This window comes from Onychostoma macrolepis, chromosome 24 (assembly GCF_012432095.1).
Source record: "Onychostoma macrolepis isolate SWU-2019 chromosome 24, ASM1243209v1, whole genome shotgun sequence".
NCBI lineage: Eukaryota > Metazoa > Chordata > Actinopteri > Cypriniformes > Cyprinidae > Onychostoma > Onychostoma macrolepis.
This window is the reverse complement of record NC_081178.1, coordinates 7,906,092-7,925,088: the sequence shown is the minus strand read 5'-3', so window position 1 is coordinate 7,925,088 and position 18,997 is coordinate 7,906,092. Positions and strand designations below refer to the sequence as shown.

At 37.4% G+C, this 18,997-nt stretch overlaps 1 protein-coding gene across 2 annotated transcripts in view; it reads right to left on the bottom strand.

The window, feature by feature from the left end:
* col11a1a (collagen, type XI, alpha 1a) overlaps positions 1 to 18,228 on the bottom strand; it is a 73,439-nt gene extending 55,211 nt beyond the window's left edge. For both annotated transcript variants that reach the window (XM_058764685.1, XM_058764686.1), the window contains exons 1-6: positions 17,728 to 18,228; positions 13,091 to 13,255; positions 11,863 to 12,076; positions 9,078 to 9,240; positions 2,474 to 2,599; positions 299 to 385 (exon numbers count right to left, since the gene is read on the bottom strand). In XM_058764685.1, coding sequence (XP_058620668.1) covers positions 299 to 385; positions 2,474 to 2,599; positions 9,078 to 9,240; positions 11,863 to 12,076; positions 13,091 to 13,255; positions 17,728 to 17,848 — 876 coding nt within the window. In that variant the 5' untranslated portion in view covers positions 17,849 to 18,228. The remainder of the gene's footprint in view (positions 1 to 298; positions 386 to 2,473; positions 2,600 to 9,077; positions 9,241 to 11,862; positions 12,077 to 13,090; positions 13,256 to 17,727) is intronic.
* Positions 18,229 to 18,997: the final 769 nt, after the last annotated feature.

Genomic DNA, 18,997 nt, shown 5'->3' with positions numbered 1-18,997 from the left:
ATACTACATGGGCAAAAGTATATGAACTGCTACAGTAATTTATGGGCCTGGCTATTAAAGCTAACAGGTGCTTAAAATCTAGTTTACAACCATATAATCTCCTTAAACAAACATTTTCAGTAGTATAGGGCGTACCAAAGTGCTAACATCACAGGACAACGGTGTGGAAGAACTTGACTGGCCCAGACAAAGCCCACACCACATACTTTTGCCCATGTAATTTATACAGGTCAAGGAAAGGGGGCGGGACCACCCCATGATTGACATAACAAACACGTCACATATTTCCTACATTTACCTGAGGCTCAGAATATTCATCTGTCGCTGTGGGGGTCGCTCCCTCATAATAATCATATAAATCACCGTATTCAACAGCAGTTGTGTACTGCACACAGGGAGAGGATGAGAGAGAGGTTAGCAAAGCATACAAAATTCATGTAGAATGTAATCTACCCTTGGGTGTATTACATACGTTGATGGTTAGATTTACTGTATAGCTGGTTTTATACAGTGCAGATTAATTAGACAGGTTTATCATTTGTTGCTAAAGCGTCCAATGAAAATAAGCCATGTTAGAGTGCAACATCATGATCAAAACAATCTAAACGCCTAAAATGTTTGTGTTACTCTCTATTGTGAGAGTTCAGCTGCATGAACATACTGCATTAATTACGCTAACGTATAACATGCGATGCACTTATTCTGATATACAGGTGGGTGTTTAAAACCCTATAAAAACTCCCTGCGTGTCTGAAGCAGAGATAACAGCCATATGTTGGCTGCTTTCTTAACTAAACCCCTTTTTTCCTCTTTCTCATCTTTATTCGTGTGTAAAACCCAATCTGCCTTCTAAAGCAAAGACTGATTAAAGGCTGAGATCTATAGAAAGAGTCACATAGTTGATTTTCTTATTTCTAACACATTTCAAAGTCCTATTATCTATAAAACCTCATGTTTCAAGTAGGAACTTTTGCTGGAACAAGGGATTTTATACACAAGAGTGCATCCAAAATTTCTAATTGGCATCAGTTTAGAATATTAAATTAATGTTAATTTTAAATTTAGGTTAATATTAATAATAAGTGTTAGATTTGGCCATTTAAGGGGATTTCTATGTGCATTCATCAATTATGACAGATTAATGAATGAGTGGTTTATATAGCAGCTTTTCAACAGGAAGGCCGATAAAGCCATTGAGTCTGGCTCTCCAGGGCTTCATCCATCAAACGCAAGTATATGTTAATCCTCATAAAACAGCCACTGCGCTGATGATCTGGCCTTCTTCCATGGCTGGTGATCACTCAGCGTTGAGTAGGACACTGTTCAGCCAGGCCGAGGGTGATTTATGAGCAGAGCATCTCACACACGCTCGCCGAGTCAAGATACGAGAAAGAGAGTTATTGATTTCTCCCATACAGGAAACGACCCTCTCCCTGTTTCGGCAGGATGTAATGGGTTAAAATGACTTGCATGTGGTGTCTGTTTACTGGAGTCATAACAGAGGTCAGAAGTGTCAAGGTGTGGCTGACCTTTGACCTGTTATGTTTTTAAGGACACTACCGTTCAAACAATTCAGTCAGTATTTTTTATTTTTTTGGATGAAATTAATACTTTTATTCACCAAGGATGCATTAAATTGATCAAAAGTGACAGTAAAGATCTATTTCAAATAAATACTGCTCTTTTTAAATGTCTAATCATCGAACAACTATTATATTAAATATTAAGCAGCACAACTGTTTTCAACACTGATAATAAGAAATGTTTCTTGAGCACCAAATCAGTATATTAGAATGATTTTTGAAGGATCATGTGACACTGAAGACTGGAGTAATGATGCTGAAAATTCAGCTTTGCATCACATGAATAAATTATATTTTAAAATATATTCAAATAGAAAACAGTTATTTTGAATTGTAATAATATTTCACAATGTTATTGTTTTCCGATCAAATAAATGCAGCCTTGGTGAGCATAAGAGACTTTCAAATATATATATATATATATATATATATAAATCTTTCCAACCCCAAATGTTTGAACAATAGTGTAAATGATATAATATTATATTATGTAATATATGTAATACTTATATCTATTATCTTTGTGATACAATTTTTTCAGAGCCCATTTCTGACTGTGATGTGTTGTTTCTTTTATTTCTTATATATAATAATACTACAAATATATTATAAAAGTTTGCATAATTTTACATACTTTTAAGTTTTGATTTGTAAAATTTTTGCCCACTATATAATTCTTATACTTGTGTGTTATTTCGTAGTTTTGATGACTTGTACATTATTCTAACCTGTGGAAAACAACAATGAAGTTTGAGTCTGTGTGTCCAATTGTTTGACTGGTAGTGTCAAAAGTATCATCAACGTGCCAGACTTCCAGAAACGTTTGGTCTACTGGATACTGCAGGAAAGACCATTTCCTCTGCTGGTCAGCACAAAAGGTCTATACTAACCTCCTCTTCGGGCTCCTGTGCTTGCAGTGTGTCCTTGTGGGGGACGTCACAGTCTGGGCTGTAGTGTTCACAGTAGTCGTAAGCTGCTTTAGGGTCGGCCACAATCAGCAGTTGTTGGATGTCACCCTGAGGGCATGAATGACAGGAAGATACATGAGATACATGTGCCAATAAATACCTCTGTTATTAGTACAGAGACACATATATGTAATATATTTTCTGCATGAAAAAAATAACAAACCCATCTTATCCTGGTTAGTCAAAACATAACAAAAATACCACTCTTGTTATGCAGGAAATACATGCAATTTTGGAATTGCAAGGCAACAAAACAACAAACCACTTTCACAGTGAGGAACACAGGTCAGATGGTTCAGGAAATTGCTGTTTTATAAGCAGGTAAATAAAACGTGTTTCATCATGAAACACCTGGTAATAGAAACCCACACAGGAAGTTTCCTCTCATATAAAATGCTGCCTGCCTAACAATGCTTAGGCAACAATACATAAAACCTTCAGGTCAACAACACATATATATAAAACACATGCATGGTCTTTCTTCCAAATGAGTGAAGTCTGTTTCTCGCCATTGTTGTGTCAATAGCATACATTCATTCTGCATTATGATCAACAACTGGATGATAAAAGACATAATTTACTGTATCAGGGTTTTGATTTAAGTAATTACATTTGTGTATTTTTAGGCCACATGTCTTTTATGGGTTGCAGTTATCAGTTCCAGATCTTTCTGTTCAGATGCTGGGGTGATTCAGAGTGACCTGGGACATGCATGACTTTTACAGTACAGTCCACAAATAGATCTGGGGGATGTGTTGGAACCTGAGGTCTTTCCTTGGCACTGTCACAAAGAAAGAGAGACTGTGCGATTTAGCAGCAAGGCAACCCCGAAAAAAAAACAAAAAACAGCAGGCTTGGACTTGTAAGGAGCATGTGTGTGTCTGCGTGTGTGTGTGTGTGTATTTTTACACCGCTCTATGTAAACTCAACTGTATAAACAGCAAAATGCTCAGGTGTGCCCACAGTAAAATAGAGGATGCCTGACCTCCTTATTACAAAATACCACATTTTATACTGTTATTATTTAATTTATGAAAACAAAACAAGAAATTTAAAAGAATATAACACCCCCATGTCAATTCATATGACTTTTTTTCGTCTGTGGTACACAACATGTGAATTTTTGAAGAATATTCTGGCCTTGTTTTTAATACAATGAAAGTGGATGAGAATAACTTCACATTTTCAAGCTTCACATTAACAAGTGGTTCAATTAACAACTTAAGTCACCTGATAGCGTTGTGTGAGGTAAAGGATGAAATTTAAGTCGCTGTTCAGTGAAATCTTGACATCCACCCTTGATCTGAATTGAAAAGTTCATGAAAGAAATAGACTGAAACCGAATAGTCAGTGAATCTTTAATTCAGTTCACAAATCAGTTCACAATGATTCGTTCACAGCAATTGGAAAACGAAGGTTAAATTGCGATCTGTTCCTCACACAAAGCTACCAAATGACATCAAATTAATTGAAAAATAACAAAAAGTTATTCAGACCACTTTTAGGATACTTTATGCAGCTTTTTTTGTAATTTTGTAGCTAGACAGCCTCAGTTTTCTTTCACTTTTATTAAAAACGAATCACCTTTTGTTTACCAAAGAAATAACGTCACAGGTTTATAACAACATGAGTGATTAAATAAGCATTTTTGGGTGCACTATCACTTTATATATGTATCATCAGGTTATATGTATTATCACTAATGTATCATCTAAATCATCCACAATAATCAAAATTAATCAAAAAAACAATCAATTCCATTACAGTTGCAGCAATGTTGTTCCAAGCTGTGTTTGCATCGATCGCCTGTTGCTCTGTTACATACAGTACATTTACCAGACCATGAAAGCCAGGATTGGCCCCAAAAACCAGGCTTGGCATTACGGTCTGGTGCCAAGATGGAGGGAAAAACAGGGAGATCAAGCCAATGGCTGAATAAAAGTGACACGTATTACCTCATTTGTCACCCACACACCTTTAACAACTCCCTGGACCCTGCAGAGCTTATTCTGAGTAAAATACGCATGAAATCCTCGTCTAAGACTAGAACTGAATAAATTCAAACAGACTTAAGCAAATAATTTAGAAAAATCAAGCCCACCCAGTGATTTACAGTAATGCAATTACATCTGACTTGTATAGAAGCTTGTTTCTGTCATGGAACAAAACATAATAGAGTTGCAATGCAGAGGCTAATGTAAAATATGTTTGTTATGTAACTTAACTTTAAATTGAGTTTTATGTGGAATTTACAGCATGTCTCTCTCTATTGCACAATATTAACAACTGTTTGTGATGGAGAACACTGTAACCCAGGTAAAATGTTATGGAATATTCATGCAGTAATGTATCAACATCTTTAAACAACATGTACCAATAGCATCACTCAACAGCTTTTTGCTAACGACCCTTGAGTCATTCGTAAACATCTCAGTTTGTACCAAAAAGGTTGGTTGTCTTGAAGGCCCAGTGTGTGAAAAACTATTTAAGATCCAGACCCCCAATATGAGCATACAGTAAACTGTTCAAATAGCAACGTAGCACAGTAGGAAACCTGTCATTAAGCACCATAATGCCTCAGCTTTACAACATGAGAGAATTTGGTCAGTTTTCCTCAGTCATTTAATTGTACTTAACTGCTCTAATTACAGAACTGGAGAGAGCCAATGGTGGCGAACACCAAATCGGAAACAAAAGGAGCAGTGAACTTTGATGTACCCAAGCCTTGAGCCGTGAACCGAGCGACCCGTCAACACACTCAACACTATTAGCTGTGGTCAACGCTATTTCCTCACCTCACAGACAATATAATAATTAAGATAGCAACCTGGCCATTTAGGAAAAGAAATGTGGATGTGTTTCTGAACTGTCATTCAAAGTGTGTCAACATCCAATGCAACAATTCATGCCTTTTGCCAACCATTTTTGTAGGTTTAATTGATTCGGTAGGGGAGCAGTAGGTATGAGGAGCCCTGCTGGTTGAAGAAAGGTTCTTATTCATTATGAGACAGAAATGAGAAAAGTATGGTAAAAAAAACAAAACAAAAAAAAACACTGTGTCATCTTATATCCTTTTTGTAGGTGCCTATTCTGCAAATAGCACATTGTACACTTTCAAACTCTGCAAAATCAAAGGCTTCTTTACAGGCCCTACAAAGCGTTGATTCATTCAAGGCTAGTAAGAGATGTCGCTCCTATGGGTCTGACCAGGTATTTCCTCCATATTTCCCAAAATACACTTCAGAAGTAGCCATACAGTGGGAACAGTCATAGCGTTCACTCTCTCACACAGAGAACTCTGTGTTTCCAACTATACAAATCCTAAATGACACGCCAAATCTAAATACTGGGCATACCTTTCGTAGCTTTTCTATATATGCTGATTTAAAGAGCAAGAGGTAAAAAAATAAGAAACTGTCTTGGATGAAACTGTCAGGTAAAATGTATGAGACCATTTCTAAATTACATTTTGACAACCTTCTTAACATTTAACTGCTTTTATGTACAAAAGCCCAATAAATCTACTGTAAATATTACATTGCAAAAAAAAAAGTAAGAATTGATTTCTACAATGTATTAATTCCTGAGTATGTTTTATTAATGTGTTTTCTCATTTTAGTTAAATCGTGGTCATGATTAAAACAAACTAATAAGTTGTAGGAAATATTTCTTAATTCGTGGCCATAATATCTTTTTTTCTTTTTTTTCTTTTTTTTTTGGCATGTGAGGGGCTCCATAGATATTAAATATTGAGCATAAAGTTGGTATATTAGTTGTCAAAATTAACTATGAATTGATTAATAATTCACATAGTAAGTTAACACATCAACTTTAATACTCAATATTTTATATATATACTTTAAATTTTGAGATCAATGGCAAAGAAAAAAAATAGGTATCAAACCATTGCTTGAGGAATCAGATAACATAAACAAAATTCACAACAGCCCAAAAAAGTAAGAGTCAATTAAATGTTACGACGTCATCACACTAACAACAAGTCCTAATTAAAAGTACTTGCATGAAAGCAATTTCATCAACAATATAAGACATCATTCCCATCCCCCACTAAGTTCGCTCTCCACCACATGTGTCTCCAACACACACCCAAGCCCTCCTCCTTACCAAGAAGCAAAGCATTTCAATATCACCCGTCAATCGGCCCATTGTACGTCATTATTTACAGCTTTAACTCATTTTGACCCTGCACATTCCACACTGCCTCAATTGTGACTTTTAAGAGAACAAACAGCAGTAACAGACACAAGCTACCCTTTGCACCAAAAACAGTCAAACAGAGGTGTTGAAAAGTGCAGAAAGAAGTTGCTAAGCAAATCTATTTATATATGTCATAGAGTATCACAACACACAGTCATGGCTGTGGAAATATTTTAATAGTTTGCATTAATTAGTCATTTTTTGCTCTAATCGAGGTGATGGCAGGGCTGCCGACTCTCCTTTAAACCTGTAATTTGCCATGTCTGCTAATTAATACTTGGCCTAGAGTTCATGTCTGACATAAATGCCACCCCTTCGGTTTTTGTACAGTGCAAAGCACTTGGCAAAGAAAGTAAATGTTTTCTACACTTTTTTTCTGATGCTTTCCAGTCTTTAAATAAACTGGATTTGTGCTGGTCAAATTATCCATATTTTGCTCAATTATCCACACTTTTCAATACCTTAAACCACCAAATAAATATACTCAGGTTCTTCTTTTATGATGATATACTGTACACTACAGAATTTACAATATTAACCATGTTGAATGAAAGCCTCGGCTGAGCGATCTGTGCATGAAGAGGACTCCTCTGGCTTTGAGTAGCTTTAATTACAAGGTGAAAGAGGCCTTCATAACAGGAAGCGAGGGGAAAACCCGACCACTTAAAGGTAAACAGTGACACAAGGCTTGTCTGTCTTGTCCTAAGCAAGCTCATGTCCAGAGGGACAAATTTTCACCTCTGCCATTACGGAAATTATCTCAAATAGTAGTCAAATCTAAAGAATTTTGCATCTCTAATATGTGGAGAAGTTACATTTTTACTCATAGCCTTCTAAACAACTTAAATGAAAGTGCATATATTGCTAAAGTGGAAATTAACAACAAAGGCCACATTAGTCTAAAGTGAACAAAGACTCCACATACCATAATGTTACATAAAAAGATGCTTACGACAGGTTTCCATAGAGATCTTTCTCGTGGAGCTATAAAAGACAATAATGAATGGGATGCTAAGGCAAATAGCTAGATTGTGGCAAACAATGTAAAGGCCTACATAGCATCCCACAAACTCTAGTTTGAACTATACAGTTGTTTAACCCTCAGAAACTCATGAAATCTTCAATTGGGCCACTTGCAAATTTCAAAACTGCTAATTTAAACAGGCAGTCACCACATTTAGCATGATTTTAGCATGCTGGGACGCTCAATATGTAGATCTATTCCTGCTGCTGAAAAAAACAAATGAGAACAACCTAAGCTGGAATGCGTTTCCCAATAGCAACTATGGTTGCAAGTGCTGTCATTACCAATGCAGTTCAGTGGAATTAACAATCATAGTTAGCCAACGATGCTTTTGGGAAACAGACCCCTGGTTGGCTGGTTTTAGCAGGTCTTCCAGCCTGGTCATAGCTGGTTTAGCAGGCTGGTTTTAGAGGGGGTTTGACAGCTTCTTTAGCTGGTCACGTTGGTTTTAGCTGGTCAGGCTGGGAGACCAGCTGAGCTAAAACCAGCTGAACACCAGCTTGGTCAGGATCACCTTGACCAGTTTAAACCAGCTAAGACCTGCCAACCAACATTTTTTTTTTCCAGAAGGGACACTGTTGCTGTGACACAAGTGAAAATATAGGTATTTAAAAGGATAGTCCACCCAAAAAGTTTAATTCTGTCATCATTTACTCACCCTTGTGTCATTCCAAACCTTCCTTTGTTCTGTGCATGAACATAAAAGAAGAGAAGATATTTTGAAGAATGCTAACCAAACTGTTTTAGTTCCCATTGACTTCCATTATATAGACAAAAAATACAATGGACGTCAATGGCAACCGAAACCGATTACCAACATTCTTCAAAGTATCTTCTTTTGTGTTCCACAGAAAAAAGTCATAAAGGTTTATAACAACGTGAGGGTTAAAGGTTAGGACTGAAATTTTGCTGAAGTGAGTTTCTGAGGGTTAAATACTTTAGATGTGATGCAAGGCCATTTAATCTACTAGATGGACAAAAGGACATACCAGATCATATTCGCAATCCAAAACTTCTCAGCAGGACCTTTTTTTGTATTTACAGGGCTGTTTATTTCTCCCCCATACTAGTTTTATTTGGCATTAAATGGGTTGAAAAAAAAAAAAGCATGTGGAGACCCCCGGAGCTTAATTATAAATTTAGCTCTAGTTTTCTCTCCTGTTCTGAAATGAACAGATGTTGTTCTAATAATGTTAGATGCATTAAATACACGTCCATTTATACTTGATCACACCATCAGGCCGACACCAGTGTAATGCATTAATGCAATGACTACAGCTTTACCTCAAACGCTTCCTCATCCAGGATCCTGGTTCCAAAAACGGTTATACCATTGGTGTCAATTCCAGCATGGTCACTCCTGCCCAAGGGCTTTGTCAGCTTTTTCTTGCAATCGACAATGATGGTCACGGTCTTCTTCTCAACACTGATGCCTACACGATGCCACCTGCGATGAACAGAAAGAGTAGGTAATTACAATCCCAGCAAATAGTTAAAAGGCCGCCACACGTGAGATGTGCCTTACTTTAAAACCTTAGACAACTTGCCTTCATTCTTGAAATATAACATTCCTGAGTGGACCACATTCCAGCCTTCAAACTTTGGCCTTGTTTAACACTGGATTAAACTCATTAAACTCTAGACCAAATCCCCACTGTGAGTTATTCAGCATGACAGACACTGTGAACATTGTAAAAAGTGTGTGTCAGGAAGGTACGGCTGAGAAACTGAACAGTAGAGTCAAAACACTGAGCTGCGGAGGGAAACTGTTGGACAGGTTTGCGGTAAGAAGCCACAGCGAGATTTCAAAGGCGTATCAATGGCACCCACAAGGGTGATCAATTTCCCATAATCCACTTCATTAGAAAGAAAAACCTTTATTCTGGCTCGTGTCTTTAAAGTACTTGGCAAACTTGAACCGAGACAAGCTTTACTGTGTCTGGAGACCAACATTTCTGGATAATTTAGCTGCTAACAGAATACAATTTACATAGTTAAGAGCGATTGCATGAATGATTGATAGATGTGTGACGGTGTAAAACCACAATATCACACCTTTAGGCATTAAAACATCCTGGGAATGTTCTAGAACTTTAGTTAATCCCTGGACGTGCCAAATGCAATGATTTAAAGTCACACAGTTTCACACTAAAAATGACCCATTTTCTCAAAGGACATATTGTGTATCTTTCCAAGTGCCATTTTCATGAATTATGCTGATTATAATGCTGTAAACAACACATTTCACAAAATTGAACACAAATGCCTTTCAGATTCTTTGCACAAGATCACATTTCCATCATTATGACCAATTGTAATTTTATGTCTCTGAGGAAGATAAACCACAAAAGCATATGAAAGTTATATTAAAATGGTGATAGCTAATCTGTTTAGCTGTACAAATGATTGTTAAAAGCCACTTTTAATTGAAATTTTGCCTGCACGAGGGAACTGGAATGACAGAATTAGCCAAATTAAGGTGCATTTAACCTGAAATCCTCATCAGCACTATAATCAACATAAGTACTATAATCCCTCATGGAAATGTTGCTGTTTTTACAGCAAAACACCCCACTGAACTGATACCTACAATAAAGCCTCTTAAAACCTAATAAGACAAAGCACGTCCATTGCTGTCAATTAATTTTAGTGCTTGAGGGTGTCAAATTAAGTCTAAAGGGGTGTCAGGACAATAATGAGCATTTGAAATGTTTAATGCACATTTTAATACAATCCCTATTTTCTAAGGAAGCATGTTCCATTAAAGTCCTTAAAAAAAAGTAATAGTGATTTTTTTTTCAGAATTGTGACTATTTCTTGCAGCTGTGACTTTATATATTGCACCGTGACCATGACTTTATTTCTCATAAATGTGACTCTGTATCTCATAATGTAACTTTTATCTTGTAATTGTGACTTTGTTTCTCACAATTTTGACTTTACCTATATAGTATATCTCAGGTGCATTTCTTTCTCATATTTGTGACTTTATGACTCATAACTTTGACTATATTTCACAATGTGACTTTTTATCTTGTAATTGTGACCATGTCTCACAATTGTTACACTGTATCTTATCATGTGACTTTTATGTCATAATTGTGACTGTATTTCTCAAAGATTTGACTATATATCACAATGTCATTTTTTATATCAGAAATGTTACTTTATTTCTAGCAACATTTGATTATATTGACTTTTTCTCTTGTAATTGTGAATTTATTTGTCACAACAGTGTCTTTATCTCAGAATATGACCTTTTTTTTTTATAAATGTGAATTTATATTTCACAATGTGATATTTTATCTTGTAAATGTGACTTTATTCCTCAAAACTGTGACTTTATTCCTCATAATGTGAATTTATCTTATAATTGTGACTTTATTACAACTGATTCTGTATCTCATAATGTGACTTTCTCATTTCTCACAACTGTAACTCTATATCTCATGTGCCTTTTTATTTCATAACTGTGACTTTATGACTTGTAGCTTTATATTGCACAATGGGACCTTTTGTCTTATTTTAAATTTCTCACTTTTTACTTTGAGACAGTAACAGGCTTCCATAAATATATCTTAATGTTGGTAAGAGCTTCCTGATGATGTTATCCAAGAGGTTAATTTCTGAGGTCATGCATCTGCCCCAATGGATCCAACTTTCCATCTTTCTAAAATAACAGTACCCCGAAAGATCACCGCCGAGGTCAGATCACCTACGGCCCTGTCTGCTTCACTCCATCAATCCAGAGTCACAATGAGATCTCCTCTGGCTCGCCTCACAGAAGAAACCACACATAACTAATGCCTCAACAGACACCTGAAATTCTGATTTGTCTACTTGTTAACTCTCGTCAACCGAAATGACTCTAAAACAGAAATATCTTCCTCCACATATGATCGCTCAGGACTACGGTGTAAAACTCCAGCCTGGCAACAAATGACTTCCTGCTGATGGCTGACCTCTGTCTGACCCTGTCTGGAGTCAGTCTCAGTCTCTGTCTCTGAGGATGGATCTAAACAGCCTAAAAAAGGCTGCTGTACATTCAGCTTCGTGCTTTGTGACTTACTTTCCGTCGGCCAGGTTGAGGGAGCGGAACAGGGGGTAATCCTCCGGGGCAGGCTTGCCTGTCTGATCCTCGTACAGGAAGACAGGTGAGCGGCCCACCTCCACGCCTAGTTGCTGGACGCCTTTCTCATTGTAGACAGACAAAAGGAAGGACTGGGTTCCAGCTTTGGGCTTGATGGTGGTTAGGATGGAAAAGTCTTCAGGGAACACACCATCTAGAAAGCAGCACAGACAGAAAACAAGCTCACTGAAGGGTTCATTGGGTTTTTGAAGTCCATCCAAACAGCTAATTGCAATGTTGAAACTGGAAACACAATGGAGGACTAGGAGTGCCACTTAAAAACAAAATAAAGGAATGAATTGATCATTAAAAAAAATTTAAAAATACAAATGTAACAAAATTTTAAACATGAATTAAACAGTTAAATCTTTCCATTTATTTGCTTATTTACTTTTTTATTTTTAAATTACATTTAAACTAATTCCTTTGTCATCTGTAAAGCATTTTCTGGCTATAATAAGCAGTTTAATTCATGCAGTTCTTTAATTAGTTACTTTGTTAATGCATGTGCATTGTTTAACTTTTTTAAAAAGGCCATTAATGGCACAAAATGAGAAAAACATTCAAATCAAATCAAGAAACTTGATAATAAACACCAGATATATGGCGTTATATAGGCTGAACAGATATTAACAAGTAATAAACATGCATCTGTTTTCCACCAAATAGAGAAACATCTGCAACTTTAAAACCTCATTCTGATTACATAATGCATCTCAAACCTATCATAAAAACTCAGAGGACTTAGAATATGGTACACAATTTGTATGGGGTATTTTTATTGGGGTTCATTGATTCATTTTTATTTGTACATAAAAGAGCAGCTTGGACATTCTGCAAAACATCTTCTTTTGTGTTGCACGAAAGTAAGAAAGTCATTTGGAATGACATGAGGCTATGTAAATGACGACAGAATTTTAGTTTTTGAGTGAACTATCGCTTAGTTCACATTTCTGTTCATTTCTTATGCAACTGAGCAGAAAAGCCATGCTGTGGTCAAGAGATTTCAGCCAAGTTCTCCTGCCGCTTAACAATACAAGCGTCTGAGTGAAACATGGCCCTGCACAATCAGGGATGGCATCTGCTGTCAAAAGCCTTGGCAACCACAACAAAGGACACATTTAAACGTAGGCAGGATATGGAGACATGTTCATGGGGTTCAGCTTACCTGGGAAAAGCTGCTTGGTTGGGGCACTGATCTGGGCATTCTTGCCTATTTTGTAGGCCTTGTCCGGCTGTGATGCTCTTCGGTTTGTGCAAAATCCTGAAGTTTTCTGTACTCCTTCTGGGACAGTGGGAAATTCTAATACTTTTAGGACATCCACGGGTTCTGCTGTATGGGGTAAAAAATATACACATGAAAATGTTAACAAATAAATAAGGAGAAATGCAATCAATGTTTAGTAGATAACCTTTTTTTATTTTAATTTTAATTTTTATAATAATACATTTAAATACTTTTTTAAAATATTGAACTAGAGAAATTGAGAAATGTTTTTTTTCATAATTTTAACTTAAACTTCAATAGAATGACACAAGTTTCTTACATATAGATATACAATAAAATGCAAGCAACTTTTCAAGATTCAACAACATTTATTTAGGATAATCTGCATGCTATATATACTTGCAATATTTTATTAATCTTTTAAAATATTCATATACTGCAATCATGATATCAAAGACAAATCTAGGATCAAATATAAAACAGCTTCTGAAATTTGTAAGATTTTGCTGGTTATATTTCAGTTAATGATTACCTAAATAAAGTTTCTCTAATTGGTTAGTCCTATAATAGGTTGTGGATGGTAAGCTTAATAAAAAACGCACAGTCAAATTAACCAACCTATGACCAGAGTGCATCACATTTAACATTGTTTTATGACCCAAAACTGCAAAAATGAAGGCAATATTTGAAATTCAATCTGTTTTACTTGGCTATACGACCAAACTCACATCATTGGTCTTCATTCCTATGAGATTTGACCCTTGTAAAATACCCGATTCCCCCTTCAACTCTTTGGAAGATACTTCAGCAACAGCTGGGTTAGGTAAACTTGAAAAAACGGTTTCATTATGGTTAACGAAGCAAGATGAAAGACAAACACTGTTCACCCCGGATCACCCAAGAACTCAAAACCTTAGAAAGCACCATTGAGAAGAGTTTCTTCATGATTCATTGCGAATGTATGGCACATGTTTGGCTGTTGGGTGTTATCCAGAGTCTACCAACAGTGCCATATGTGTCTCCTGGGACTTAGGCATCTACCACATAAAACTCAAACCGCCAAAAATAAAGGGCTGCTATGTCACAAAAGGCTGGACTCATCTGAGGGAGGTCTAAAATGCTGTAATAAAGATGCTGAGGCATTCCCGCTGCTGAGAAAACAATTACCACCCCATTTAAAGCCCTAAAAAGCAAACCATTCTTCTGCCGGTTCTTTGTGCTGAATGAAACGATCCCCCACTATAACTGAGAAACTCAATCCGAGCTTTACGCTGAACATACAAGCTAGACAAAAGTTTGAAACCCTCAAACTCAACCAATACAATGACAGAGCTGAGAAGGAGAGTTGTTGTGAGGGATCTTCTGGAGACGTTCTCCATAGCCTCAGGCCTCATATATTCCAGATGTTGTGCTGCAGCCCGAGTCTGACCTTTTGCCATGCAAGTGCCAAAGAAAAATGTCAATACTCCTAAATCCTTCAGAAAACCAACTGAGAATGTGCCGTCATTAGGAGAGCGCAGCTGATGACCTGGTGTGATTTTAACCAGACTGTTATGCAAACACACACACTGATCTTTTTCACTGTCATTCTTTGCATTAGACAGACTGGTGTGTGTGTTTGTGTGTGTGTGGGAGAGAAGGTTGATTAGACATCGAGTGTGAATGTGGAAGGAGGTACTAACTGAGAGAGAGAGTTGCACATCATCAAGATCATAAACCTGCCATCATTTGATTCTACGGAACACCCAAAAGTGGGAGGGGCATTTTCTACAGGAAGTTCTATCATTTGCATAAATCATTTCATTAAGATATTCACCGTTATGGTAACGGGACGACACAAAGGTAGAGTTAAAATAACAGACGTCCCGATGGGTGCATTTTCATAGGGTCCAGAGAAATACATTTAGAATATTTTTCGAATTTCGATTTTTTTTTTTAGGATGATATTAAATGGAAAAAGTTGGGGACCTTTTTACCTGCTGCTCCTTGAGACTCTAATAATGAATTCAGTCAGAATCTATCTCTCTCTTTTTCATCCTCTATCTCTCTCTCTCTCCCTTCTCCTCTCACTCTCCCCTCTTTGACACATGCGTGCCGCTTGAACAAGACCGCATTATGCCACAGGCTCTCTGAGAGGCAACCTCACTGATGGAATTTTTTTGCAAAAATTTTTTCCCCATGTCTTTCCCCCCCTTTCACGACTGTAGAGTAACATCAAAGAACAATAAAGCCTTTCAACCATCTGCTTCCCAAGAATACTATTCAGTTCACTTCACCTCATATTCCAGTATTAAAGGTACAGTTCAGCCAAAAATAAACAATTTGTTACATTTAGTCTCCCTCGTGTTGTTCCAAACCCTTTCTTTCTTGCGTGGAAAGCTTAAGGAAGCAGAATGAAAGTGGATGATTGTGTTAGTGTTAGTGTCTAGTTTTTAAGACACAGTCTAAACATCGAGACTGAGTTTATCCACACGGAACACCACTTTTATTGTATGGAGAAGAGCAGTTTGGACTTGTTTGTATTTCACAAAACCAAAAAAGTCTCACAGGTTTTGAACAACATGAGATTAAGCCAATGATGATGGAATGTTCTGAAACTTTTTTTGGTTGAACTGCATGCAATTATGTAGCATCAAAATGTTTGAAAAAAAAAAAACAGACTGAACCACATTTCTAGCCAAAAAACATGCATAGAGTTTCATCACAAAAGCATGACTTGTGAATGTAGTAGCCCAAATGTTCTTGAGACCTGGTCAGCACCGTCTACCATAAGAGTAAGCAAAGATTTCTGAAATGTGTGCATTGTCTGAAGGAATGCACATCTGAGGTTCCTCAGCCTGAGGGGCTGAGAAAACATGTCAGTACACTGCCAGCTCAAAAGGGCACCCGACAGAAATGCCTACACAAGCCACAAACCGCAAGGGATGTAACGCACAGCTTCAGAAGTCAAATGAGATTAATACATTTTAAGATTCATTATCAGCTTTGCTAGACAAAAGAGGACTATTAAGCTTGTATCGCTCACACATTTTGGTCATATTCCAGCAGCCTTGGGAAATGTGGCAAATGAGAACAACGGCAATCTATTATCTTATTTACATCTGTCATTTCCGAACAACATAAATGTACAGGACCTTTGTTCCTGTAAGGGTGAGCGAGACCTATCATAAGGCCAGGCTGGGGCCCCTGGATGGCTCCGGGCCCTTTGAAGCCTCCAAAATAATAGGGATGAGCAGAGAGGACAATCATCAAATAACGGGAAAGCACTAAGTAAAGAAATATTCCCACTGGGAAACTCATCGTGAAGACTGGGAGACATGGGAGTCACAGTGTTACAAAAGCCCCTGCTTGGACTTTGGTGGAACTAGGGTTGAATGGCGAAAGGGTGATTTTGACTGTAACCCACTGTATGCTAATTCATTACCCGGGGAAAACTGTGGTGCTAAAGCATTTTGACTCAAAAAATGCTAAAAAAGCCTATAGGATATGTAACACCCCCCCCCCCCAAAAAAATGTATGTATACACATATGTATGTATTCATAATCAAATTACTTGTTACACTTATGATCAGTTGATCAGTCACGCCCATTGTAAATTGGACCTCCCAGGTCTCATTTACAGATTCCTATAATAATTAATGATTTTAAAATTTAAAACAGAAAACCAAATGTGGCCAGAACACTTAAGTCTCATGAGCATACATTAGTATATCAATTACTGACAATCAAAATTGAGCTCTCTTTGAATACACACAATTAGGCTCACAATCTCATCCCTAGAATCACACCATTCAGGCAGATACTTTTTTCATTTTCTTTCCCTAAATGGATGCAATAAATCCCTAAATAAGGCATGGATGCGAAACCCTGAGGAATTCCACCCTGCTAACCGTGTCCACACACACCTAACGGACCACAGGTTCAAACAAAGAGCTTTTTTCCCCCCCGAAGTAAATCCTAAACTGTCTCTCCATGACACTCTCTTGACACATTCCACCTCTCCGCCCTCCCATAGAGTTTATTAAAGTAGAAAATTTGCAGAAATAAAATTAAATTGCATGTATTTTTAAATAAAAGTTTAAGAATATGCAAATTAAATGTATAGATAGTTAACAAACCACGTCGTGCGCAAAGACTGCTTGTTGGTAAATAAGTAGATACTTTCACTATACTAACTGCTTCAAAGTAGGGTCAGACAATGTCTGTTTAACACTGTGATCATGATCCAAAGTCTAGTTTTGTTATGCACATACTGTAGATATGTAAAGCCTGATTTATCTTTATCTGTTATATATGCATAAAATTGCATTATTAAATGTATCGAATGCTCTTTTGGGGAACTAGTGGGTTTATTTGAACGAACTCCGCAGACTCTTCTTCATTTTAATATTACAATGTTTTTTGACTTCTTGGGCACTGGTAATATTATATCTTGCAGCACATACACATATACTGGATGCAGATCTGCGATCACCTGTTTAAATCAAACGCGTAAAAAGCCGCAAGCGCAAATGCGCATCGCCTATTTGACAGTCCCTACAACTTCATCAAAAGTTCGGAAGTCTATCTTTCCTTACCTGCTCTGACATTTGGAGTCTGCAGAACCAGGACGAGGGAAACTGTGATGAATTTGAAAACAGTGGAATCCAAAAGCCACCTTTTCGTTTTCCACATTGGGGACCACCTTGGCCTCTCCATGGTCGGGCGCCCACAAATGTGCACAAAACCCGGGGCGACCTCTGCTTATTTGAAAATGATGTCCCTTCTACAATCCCAAATGTACCCGATCTGCTCTAAACAGCCATAGGTGAGGGGTATTTTGTCTCGCCGGGCCCCCTTCGATCCTCCTTTCCTTGCGCCCAGCCTTCAGACTGAAGGGATTCGGGCTTTAATCAAAATGAGACGCGGAGCGCTCGATCGCCTCACCGTCAAGAGGGCTGGACTCAGACCCTGGATTACAGGAAAATGACAAGGGAAAAATACCCCGATTAGCAAATCACGGGGCTTGAAAGTTGGCTAGGGATCCACCCATCAGTTTTGCTAAGCCTGCCCTGGTCGCCCTCTTGCGCGTCCCCCCATGAAAGCCGGTAGAAATTTCCCTGGAGTAGCCTGGGAATAAGAGAGAGAGAGAGAGAGAGAGAGAGAGAGAACATGCAAGCAATTCCAAATGTTTGTTAGGTTTCGGATTAGGGTATATTATGCATTTTTGCATCACCAACAAAACAGTGGAAAACTTTAATGTTTATATATATATATATATATATATATATATATATATATATAGCCTAATTGGAAATTAGGTCAGTTTTACATCATTATTAAGGGTTTAAACATTGCACATTTTTCAGTTCTTGGCTTTTTAAGAGACTGGACACGAACATGGTTTTCTGGATGAGCTATCAGTTATACCGCGTTTCCCAGGACAATGGCCATTATTCAGAAATATTTGACGGCTTATTGCAGCGACTGACCAATCAGAATCAAGTATTCCAGAAAGCTGTCCATCAGTAAGTTTTTAAATTTGCGTTAACTTTGCGTAGAACCTACTTAGAATTACAACATTTTGAATGTCAATAAGCAGGGGGAAACGTAAAAGACAAGAAAGTAATACAACGAAAACACCTTCTTATGTTTTGCAGATGTTTATTCTTCAAGAGTGCATGTGGAGGTTGAGTGGGAGGGGCTAAGATTGACTGACAGAGACTGACAGGCCTTCACATTTCCCAGTTGATCCTGCACTCTCTGGAATGTAAAGGCAGCGAAGTTAATTAATCACAAAATTAACAAAACACATGACTGAATACTTCTTGTAATATTCACAGTCCTTTCAGTTTTTGGAAAACTGGC